Raw genomic sequence first — 11,354 nt, forward strand, 5'->3', positions numbered from 1 at the left:
GCACTGATTCTTTCTTTTTACCATCTCATTATTATCTCACACCCTATCTAGATCCTATATCTAGGGTAATTTCCAATATATATATATTCTATGTATTTTTTATATTTTTCTTATATTTCTTTTTAAATAGCTACTAGGAGGGAATCAAATCCTAGTGGGACACTAGGTGGCATGATTTCAAAGATACACTTATTTTAATGCATTATTGCAAGCATGATTACAAAACTTTGTCAAGGAGCGATGTCATGCTTTCATATGGCATGAGGTGTACTTGGGAATTAAATGAAAGTCAAGGCTAAGGAGACCACATGAAGACTTTTGCTGCCATAAATGGACCCTATTTTGATGAATTTTTTACACAAGGTTCCAATCCGAATTGGAGAATGATTTTAGAATGAAAATCGTAGCTAATGAGCTGAATTTTTTGCCCATATTTTTATTTTTTTATTTGGAGCTACGGTTGAGGAGATATGATCAAAATACTGGACCCCAGTCTGCCCACATCATGCAGGGACAGCTCATTTCCAACTTTTCCAATTCCTGTTCACACTGGCTCCTCTCTTCTTGTGTAAACCCTTGTGGGTTCCCTTCACCTATAAAAGGGGACCTGTTCTTCCTTGGAAGGAACTAAAGCATTCAAGCCATTGATGAGAGGAATTCTTGAGGGAGTGAGTAGTAATGCCTAATTGTACTTAGCCATTAACATAAGCCCAAGCCTACACTTTCTCCTAGAGGGAGACTAGCCATTCTTGCAACAAGCTAACCTTGGAAGATCAACTCTAATCAAAGAAGGTCTTGCACTTGGTGTATCAATCAAAGTGGAATTATCCACTCTTCTTCTCTCTCCATCAATAATGGTGTCAAAGGGTTTGTCAAGTAAAATGTGTTCTACATTTATGTTTTCTTGATTTGTTGTTGTTTTCTTTTCATCTCTAATCCAACATATATATATGTATCTAATCTCATCTCCTAAAGCAAACCTATCTCTCTCATTCTTAGTAATTCATCCTCTCTGCAAATTCTAGGTTCTCTTTTCTACAGGTACATCTCTCCCCGCAGTATCCTTATTGCCTACGGGCAAGAATAGGGCTTGGGAGGGAAACTTCTCATCTCTTCACTTCTCTCATATCTACATTTCTCACATACTATCCTAGATGAATAACCCACATGATGATCATTTCTATCGCTTTCACTCTGTACAATCTATTAGAATTAACGTATGGATTAGCCGTAAAATACACTTTCAACAACGTATAGTGTTTCTCTTTGGCCCTGAAAGGCTCAATGAAATACTTCTATCACCGGATCCCATCATACTACCTCTCATAGACTATAATTTTTCTTTTGATGTAAGCGTAGTTATCTTGCTATGAACCAAGAGGATTTGTACACACAATTAATCCCAATCACTAGACAAAATATATATATTATGGTAAGCACAAAACTACAATTCCAAAGAACAATTCGTAGCCTATTTGGTCAGCCAAGATTGAATGCCATTAACTCATCCATTAACCCTTTCATATTACCCATGATACGATATGACCATAGCCTTGATGTTTTTATCTTCGTATTGTTTTGACATTTTCTTTTGCGTTCTTTCTTTGTGTGTATGAATGCAAGAGAGAAAGAGTGAGTCTTCTTTGATTGCACTTCTTTCCAAGCCCTAGTCTTCATGGCATCTATGGTTTAACTCCTTCATATAGTTTTTGTTGAGTTCTCTCACAAACTCTCACAGCCATAAGCCCGGTGCTTTCCTGGCAAGACCGCAAATTTCTTGACAACGTTATGGTTACTTTTCATGGTAGAGAAACATAAATACATTTCTACTCCTTGAAGAGTAGATTATGGAATCCCTCTTTGCCCCGCATAAGGATAAGCATGGGATTCGTACATCACTTTCTTATTGTATGGGTGAGTAACGCATAGCCCGCCGTTTGGAAGATAACCATCCTCCAAGGTGAATGGTTTTTTCTTCTTCCCGAATGCAAAGGCTGTAATTACATACTTAAAGTCTCGGTTGCTAGCATACTCATGTATCATAAAAGATAGATCATTGTGAGTTGCTATAGACACCACATTTACCCTTGGCCATCATGAAAGTGCATCAGCTACTTGATGTGCTTGCCATCAATGTGAGCAATATGAAATTTAAATTGCAAAAGAAAATTTTCCCACCTCATTTTTTTGTCAGAGAGCTTGGTTTGCGTCATGAAGTTCTTGAGGCTTGTGATCCATTTGTAGGATGAATGGAGTCCCCAAGAGATAGCGTTTCCACGTGTGTAGGGCATATAGAACAGCTAGTAGCTCTTTTTCGTATTTGCCCAATACTCACTTATTGGAGTTGAGTCTTTGACACACATGTGTTATGGCATGCCCTTTTTGAAGCAAAATAGCTCCAAGGAAATCACCACCAGCATCACATTGGACCTAAAATGGCTTTGAGAGATCTAGTAGTGTGAGCACAAGTTGAGAGATAAGCTTCTTCTTAAGCTTCTCAAAAGCTTCGTGCACTTTTGTAGTCCATGAATACTTAATGTTCCCTTTTGTTAAGTCATGTAATGGGCTTGCTATTAGCGATAATTGTTTCTATGAAGCATGAGCATAACATAAACGTTCTAGAAAGCATTAACTATCCCAAGCCTCAGTCCCAAGGCCTCAAACACCTTCGAAGGTGGAGAGAGCTAGTGAAGAATGAGGGTAGGGAAGACAAAGAAGAAACATTCCATAGGAGAAAGAAATAGTTCCTCACTTATCATCACTCTTCTTGCTAGCATACATAATAGCATAGTAATGAATATGGAGAAGATGGAAAGCTTAAGTATTAAAGCATGGCTCTTGGTTGGATTTGCATTCCATATCCAAGAGTGTTGGTGTAGGCACTCAACTTCTCAACAAGCTTGGAGAAGGAGATGGAGTTCCTCTACTTTCACCAAGTGAGAATACTTGAAAAGTGAGTGTGTGAGAGGTGTATACCCCCAAGCATACCCCTTGCTTGCTTTGGGCGAGCCCTCTTTTTTGCTTAAGCCTAAAGCTCATTGGACCCCTCTCCCCCTAGCCAATCACATGCACAATGCATTTCAAGCACATGGGTAGCCTTTGGACAAGTGTCCTCCTTACCCCTTTGAGAGAGAGAGAGCTTGAAAATATCTAGATCTTTGTTGAATTGAACTAGAATCTCATTGGACCTCTCTTTAGCCCAGCCAATAGGATTCAAGCACACCATGTGGCTAAGCATAGGGAGAGTCTGATATGTGTCCATGTGACCCTTAAGAAAGGTGGCGCCCTTTGGGTGAGTGGGAGATTAAGTCAAAGATTCTCCTAACTTTGGGGCTTTCCCCCTCCTTGTAGGGTCTCTTTTTTGACTCAAGCACCTTATCCCCATGCATGGGAAGCTTCTCAAGTACCATCCTCATCAAGCATGACAATCACCTCAAGCACATTAGCCATCAAGCATGACAAGCACCTCAAGAACCTTAGTCAACAAGCACCTCGAGCTTAGGTCGGGTTCCCACCTCAAGCTTAGCCCTAGCTTGCCTAAGGTGCCTAAGGTCAAAGGACTTTTCTCACTAACCATTGGAGGTCTTTAAAGAAGCTAACCCTAAGGTCTTGTAAGCTCCATTAGCTAGCCTTTCTCTTTGACATACCATCTCTTATTTGGACCCCTTTACCATTGGCCCCGTGTTGAGATAGTTTCGTAAGCACATGTCCATGTTCTAACCCTTGTTCTTGTTTATTATCCCACATTAAATGATTAGTTTAATATGAGAAAATAATTTGGGTTGGTTAGATGTTAGATTTTATGACATTACCTCTCTCTTGAAATTATAATCATCCTCGACTATGAGTAGAAGAGATAAAGTCTAAGTCATTAGTCAATTTTTCTTAGTAGGTAGAGGATCCCTTTTTACCCTACAACATCATTCCAAGATGGATGACTAATCCATTTGGTGCTTGGGAGACACAACTGCCGCAATCATGTCTGCTCTTTAGTCCATTTCATTCTCCCAAATAGAGTGACAAATTCTATTTGGTGTTTGAGAGACGTTGTCATCACAAACATGATTCTAAGATGCATATTACTTAAATCTGTGCATAGTAAAAAGAGAATAAGTGTTATAAGAAAAATATTGATCATTTAAAAGAAACATGTACATTAATGTAGCATTGTAAGCATGACAAGGTTTATACTATCCTTAAATTGTGCTCCTTGCATACATCTGGCATCTTCAAAAGGATAATTTTTGGACTTAATAAGATACCGTCGGATAATCTTACCATGTCGTAGTACCTTGTCTTCATGCCGAAGAATAGCTTCGGGTTGTAGCACCTCTTCTTGGTCTTCAATTTTGGGAAGGTTTTCAATAATTGGTTAACTTGGTGGCTCTCCTTTGTAGGGCTTAAGTAGGCTCACATGAAAAGCATTGTGTATGAGCCAATGGTTGGGCAGCTTGAGTTAATAATCCATCTCATTGATTGGCTTCAAAATTTGAAAAGGACCATAATATCTTTTTGCTAGTTTAGTGTAATACTTTAATGGCCTGTAGGATTTTTACCTGTCATTTGCCTCAATCGAGCCTTGGGAAACTTAAGGAAGATTCAATCATTTTATTTAAAAATTAAGGCCCTTCTGTGCTTGTCAACATCAACTTTTTGACTTTGTTGAGAGATGGATATAACCTCCTTAATATTTTGAAAAGATTCTTGTAGGTCACGGCTATACTCATCAGCAGTGAAGATCTTCCCAGGTACTTTAAAGTAGCAAGGGACTTAGGTATTCCCTCAATGATTTCAAAAGGTGCTTTTTTTGTAGAAGTATGTACGGTATTATTGTAAGCATACTCTAAAAGAGGTAAGTACTTTTCCCATTGTGAGTGTTGATCTACTTTGGTAACAGAAGTCTTTAGTAGATTGGTTATCTCACTTTGGCCATCCGTTTGTGGGTGATAGGACGAAGAGAAATTCAATCTTGTTCCAAGATTTTTAAAGAGATCTTTCCAAAAATTACTGGTCATTGATCTCTATCTGAAATGATGGATGCTCAAAATCCATGGTGTTTGAAAATCTGTGATATGAAGAGAGTTGCCATTTGGTGTGCCTTAATAGTCCTTTTGACATGAATAAAGCGTGCTTGCTTGCTAAACCTATCGACTATTGTCCATATTCCCGTATTCCCATGGATAGACTTGGGTAATCCAAAGGTAAAATCCAGGATATACTCTCCCATGGTGAATTAGGGATTGGCAATGGCTGGAGTAATCCAGGTTGCTTCCCTCTATCATACTTAGTATTTTGGCATACCACACATTTTGAAACATACTCTTGTATGTCCACTTTCATGGTAGGCCAATAGTAGTACATATCTACTCCTCGAAGAGTAGATTGAATGCCTCTATGCCCCCGCATAGGGAGGAGCATGGGATTCATACATGAATTTCTTACGAAGGGAGTGGGTAACACATAGCCTATTTCCATGGAGAAGATAACCATATTTCAAGGTAAATAATTCTTTATTTCCCAAAGCAAGGGTTGACATTATGTCTTTAAAGCCCGGGGCGGTCACTTTTTAGAATGTGTATGATATCACGTGAGTTAACCGGAGAGGATTATTAAAAGACCAAAATGTATAAAAATGTATAAATACAGAGGGGGGTGGGGGTTTTTTAAATAGGCTCACAATGTAAGTATAGTATTTATATTGGGGTATTATTAATTACCTCTTGAACGCACGTGATATAGGGGTCTTTTAATAAGTGACTGCCCCGGGCTTTAAAGTTAGGGTGAATAGCATACTCATCTATCATAGAAGATAGATCATATCGGCCGACTATTGTCCATATTCCCGTATTCCCATGGATAGACTTGGGTAATCCAAAGATAAAAGGCCCTGCATATACTCTCTCCTGGTGAATTAAGAATTGGCAATGGCTGGAGTAATCCAAGTTGCTTCCCTCTATCATACTTGGTCTTTTGGCATACCACACATTTTGAAACATGCTCTTGTATGTCTACTTTCATGGTAGGCCAATAGAAATACATTGGTGCACTCAAGGTGTGTCGGACCATGGAAAGTGTCAGCAACAGGTAAAGGGCAGCAAACAATGTGATAGCAGAAGGCTTGGACAAGTACCAGGTGCAACCGGGAATAGGTTCCACAGTGATCTGTATGCCAAATCGAGCATATAACATGTCAAATGTGGTTCAAAAGCTTTGCTAATTGGAATGCTTGAGGATACTACAGGTTGATATATATCTCCGTCCCATAGTACCATGATGTATGCAAGAGTACTTCCTTGGGTTCGGCGAGTTCAAGGCTCTCTAGGCGTTTGGAGACCAATGCCTATTAACTCTTGGTTGGCCATTATGGTTGGCGACTGTGGCTTCAAAATAGGGACGAATTATCAAAGAGATCGATGCTCGAGTTTGAAGGAGTCATTCAAAGGTGTGACATGAGGAACAGTTATTGTTATTTAAGGCGAGCTGAAGCTAGCACTGCATGGGCCCTGGGAAGGAGGTCCAAATCGCAAGAATAAGTTTTTTTTATAAAAAGAATGCCATGCTATAAAAAAGAACGAGCTGCAGTCGCCTGGATTGCATGGGGCTGAAGGGCGCCATCTGGATGGGAAAGGAGAGGCAGATGGAGGGTTGCATGAGAGGAGCTGGAGGGGGTTGCGCGACTTGGGTAAGCATGATGGGGGCTGCTGAGGAGGGCCGGCCCCTTGCATGAGAGTAACCAGTGGCCATCAGAGGTGCCGGGGTCTTGAGCACAGAAGGTGGTCGGGGCTGCAGAGCCGTCAGCTGAGAAAGGGGGGCTGGACGTGAGCAAGCCACGGGAGGGGCCAGGTTGCAGAGAAAAGAGGTCGCCAGGGCTGCATATAAAAAAACAGGCGGGCTGCCAATAGGGGAGGTAGCCAGAGGGAGTGGCCAGAGAAGAGCAGAGGGAGATGAAGGTAGTGCCGCCATGGCATGAGCAGGCGAGGAGAAGGTGAACTGGCTTGCGCCATCAAGGAGATTGTGGGCTGGCCGAGAGCAGAGAAAAGAAGGCCGCCACGAAGTGGCAATATGTGGAGAGCGCAGTAAAGGGGAAGGGGCTCCATCGGTTGGAAAGCCGCCATGAGCTGCTGTAGGGTAGCACGCTACGCAGAGGAAGAAGGAGGGGTGTTGCAAACAGTTGGCCGCCTTGCTGAGGAGGTGACACCATGAGGAGGTGTCCATGCAGTTTTTTTTGGTGGGCAGGAAGTCGCCAAGGACTGGAAAAGAGCTGCATGGTAAGGGTGATGGCTATGCAGTATCGGCTACAGACAAGAGAAGGCCGTCAAGGTGCTTGGCCTCGAAGAAGGTGATCGTATGACAGATCGGAGGGGCTGTGGGGCCGCTATCTGTGGCATGCAGGGGGGCGAGCAGAGGTAGAAGAGGAGGCGCTTGTGGAGTCGAGAGTCGCGAGGTGGAGGATGGGTTGCCCACGATCGTCCGCAAGCCAAGAGAATAGATAAGAGTGAGGTGTTTTTGGATACAGTGGAAGGATTGCCAGCCGAGCACAAGTGGCAATTGTGAAGAGCGGTACACACGGTAGAAGAGTCGGCGGCTTCGGATCGACTGCATAAGGAAGCCGTTTGTTGCAAAACCGTGGCTGACACCATCATTGTACCCGGAATTTTGTTCTTTTGTTATACATACGTGATTGTATGGGCTGGTTGGGTTAGAGTTTGGGATTGGATTTGCTATCATTCTTCTCGGCCATCTTGTCTCGTGCGGTTGCCCGTGGTAGCGGTGGCTTCGGGTCTTCTGCATGTGTGTGCAGAGAGAGAGCGAGAGATTGATTGTGGTTGCAGACTGAGTGTGATTTTGTATGCGGTCGAGGCTTGCGAGGTCTCCCGGTGTGAGTGTGTTTATAGATATGGGTGCATTGGTGTGTGCGTCGGTAAAGGTGATTGTGTGTAGCCGAAGTTGTTCGTAAGCGAGGCTATTCGGTGCCAGTTACAGATAGTGTGCGTATGCGAGGCTATTCGGTGCCAGTTACAGATAGTGTGCGTATGTGTGATTCTGTGTGGCTTGAGGTGTTGGATACCTACTGGGCTATAGAGAGGCATCGAGTTTGTGTCTTGTGTGTTGTTCCGTTTCCCCCATCCCATCCCAACGTCTGTACTCCTCAAAGATCTATGCCCCGCATAGGAAAGAGCATGGGATTCATACATTGATTTCTCACAGGGAGTTAGTAACACATAGTCTATTGCCATAGAGAAGATAACTATCTTGCAAGGTGAACGATTCTTCTTTATTCCCTAAGGCAATGCCTGACATTATATCCTTGAAATTAGGGCCAGTAGGATAGTCATCTATAATAGACGATAGATAATTGTGAGTTGCTATAGACACTACATTTACTTTTGGTCGTCGTGATAGTGCATTGGCCACTTGATTGTGCTTGCTAGCAATATGAGCAACATGAAAATTAAATTGTGAAAGAATTTTTCCAGCTCATTTGTTTATCGAAAATCTTGGTTTGCATCATGAAGTACTAAGACTTTGGTGACCGTTCGTAGGATGAATGGAGTACCCAAAAGATAATGCTTCCATGTGTCAAGGACCTGTAGAATAGCTAGTAGCTCCTTTTTGTATATGCCCAACACTCGCTCATCGGAATTGAGTCTTTGACTCTCCTATGCTATGGCATGCCCTTCTTGAAGCAAAATTTCTCCAAGGCAATCTCCACAAGCATCACATTGGACCTCAAATGGTTTTGAGAGATCCGGCAATGTAAGCACATGTTGAGAGGTAAGCTTTTCTTTGAGCTTGTCAAAAGCATTTTTCTCTTTTGTAGTCCATGTGTACTTAACATTTTTCTTTGTTAAGTCATGTAATGGTCCTGCTATTCAAGAATTTTTCTATAAGCACTTATGGATGTTCTTATATAGACATCTTTCCTAACGTATCTTTCGCCCATATCCATGGCCATTTGTTGCCCCACACATTGAAATTTCAGACATATAGTGTAGTCGACTTGTAGAGATACACTATGAGAGAGAGAGAGAGAGAGAGAGAGAGAGAGAGAGAGAGAGAGAGAGTTATTTCAAAATTAAATGATAACTATGCATCAAGTGAACACTGACCAACACTCCTTTTTCTCAATCCAAACTGGTGGTCTTCAAGTTAAGGTGAAGAGGGTGAGAGTTGACTACATCCAAAGCAAGGAGAAGACTATACCATACACACACTAAGGTAAATTTTTCTTTTTCTTGGAATTTTTGAGGTTTCCATGGATGTGTGTGTGTGTGGAATTGAGGAAAGAAGGTGCGGCTTTTTGCAAAACTATGTGGCCCTGTATTGGTGCTATGAGGCTACACAAAGAGTCCATCAAATTAGAATTTGTGAAGCTTTTGTGATGTTTTGAGAGAGATATTTTTGTGGCTTGATTTTTTGAGTTTTTGATGGTTTTTCTTGTGTGTTTTGGTGCACCTACCAATAAAGCTTCATAGCTCATGTAGATTTCTTGGGTTAGGCCATCCTTTTATTACCTAACTTTGTTGGATCTATACGGATACCATCTTGAGAGATAATGTGGCCTAAGTGTTCAATCTCTTGAAGGAAAAATTCACTCTAGCTTCTTTTGATTAGTGAAAAGTTTATTCTCCCTCAAAGCTTGAAAGATTACCTGGAGATGTTGCTAAGATCCTTGAGAGAATTGGAGTAGATGATGGTATCATCAAAGGACACTCTGATAAACTTGCAATGGGGTCTAAAAAGTTTCTTTGGTAGCGATTGAACATGGCCAGAGCATTTGCCAAGCTAAAAGGCATGACAAGATATTCATAAAGACCAAATGTTGTGTGAAAAGTGGTCTTTATTCACTATCCTTATTTGATGATAGCCACTTTTAAGGTCAATCCTATTGAAGTAGGTAGAGCCTTGTAGCTTATCAAATAGATCTTCTACCCCTAGTATGGGAAATCTATTCTTGATAGTAATCCGATTTAGTGCTCTATAGTCAACACACATACTGTATGTGTCGTCTTTATTTTGCACTAATAGGACGGGTGAACAAAAGGGAGAGGAACTAGGCCTCACCATCCCCTTATCCACCAGTTCATGTACTTTTCTCATAATTCCTCTTATTAGGAATTATTGAGCTTGGGAAAGTTGATAAGGAGGTTTATTAGGCGGTGAGCTCCCAAGTAGAAGCTCTATTGTATGGTCATCATCCCCTCGTTTTGGAGGTAACTCCATAGGGATGCCATCGATAAAAACATCTTGGAATCTATTTAGAAAATTAGACAACTCTAATTCCTCTTGATTCCTACTACCTTGATTTGGTAAAACATTAGGACTCTTTGACAAAAATTATATACGCGAAAATTGAGCTTTTCATTGACTTATCAAAAGCAAGTGAATTTACAAAAGGTATAGTACGACCCGACTCATTAGCATCTATATACATGTTCTTTTCTTTGTAGATGAAATAAATTCTCCTTTCAAGAAACTTCATATTGATAGCCATGCGGTTGAACCATTGTGCCCCTAGGATAACATCCTCATGTTGGAGAGGGGAGATGAAATAGTCCTCTTTGGTGACGTAGCTTTGGACATGAAGACTCAAATTCCCAATCAAGGGAGTAACAGAGGCTTGTTGTCCCTTGAAATCTCCATCGGCAGTCACACTGACTCCCATCTCAAAAGCTTGTATACCCACCTTAGTGGCCAATTCCGTTGATACGAAGTTGTGAGTAGGGCTAGGGTCAAAAAGGATAAAGGCATCATGCTCCCTCACCTTTACCCAAGCATAGGAAAGGGATGATCCTTTGCAATGAGTATCCTCTTTTGGATCTTCGACCATGGAAGCTCTAGGAGTCTCATTGCATGCATTTCTTTTGGGGCAATAATAATAGCCACGTCCTTGCTGCTCACACTTAAAAAATTTAGGGTCTTTGCAAAAAGCTTCTAACTCTTCAAGAAGAGAGTTTATTTTTACCTTTGTAAACTCCTTTGTCCTTGGTCTTTTTGTTGTTGTTGTTGTTGCTAGAATTGCCTTGGGAAGAATTTTAAGCATTGTTCTTACCTCTAGGTTCATTTCGGTCTTTAATTTCCATGGGCTTAAAATTCCTTTTAGTCCCTTGTTGGAAACTGATTCGTGAAGCGGCCATAGGATGGTGTATTACTTCAATGATGGTCCTAGGCCTTTGAGAGTTAACATACTTGGCCATATCTTCAGGTAGTCCCACACAAAATTGTTGCATTTATTCGACAAGTCTATCTTTTGGTAGATGGTAGCTTTGAAATGTAAATCCCAAAACTTGTCCACATACTTGCGGATATACTCATTGGGAATTAGCTTCAAAGTTTGCCAATTGGTAAGCGCT

At 41.3% G+C, this 11,354-nt stretch overlaps 1 protein-coding gene across 1 annotated transcript; it reads right to left on the reverse strand.

Moving 5' to 3' along the window:
• Positions 1-6,540: 6,540 nt before the first annotated feature.
• LOC147424665 (uncharacterized) lies at positions 6,541-8,724 on the reverse strand. Its single transcript, XM_086499973.1, has one exon. The coding sequence runs from the start codon at positions 7,213-7,215 to the stop codon at positions 6,541-6,543; it is 675 nt and encodes a 224-aa protein (XP_086356099.1). The 5' UTR covers positions 7,216-8,724.
• Positions 8,725-11,354: the final 2,630 nt, after the last annotated feature.

The sequence above is a fragment of the Adiantum capillus-veneris genome, chromosome 25 (assembly GCF_014529385.1).
Source record: "Adiantum capillus-veneris isolate H3 chromosome 25, ASM1452938v2, whole genome shotgun sequence".
Classification (NCBI taxonomy): Eukaryota; Viridiplantae; Streptophyta; class Polypodiopsida; order Polypodiales; family Pteridaceae; genus Adiantum; species Adiantum capillus-veneris.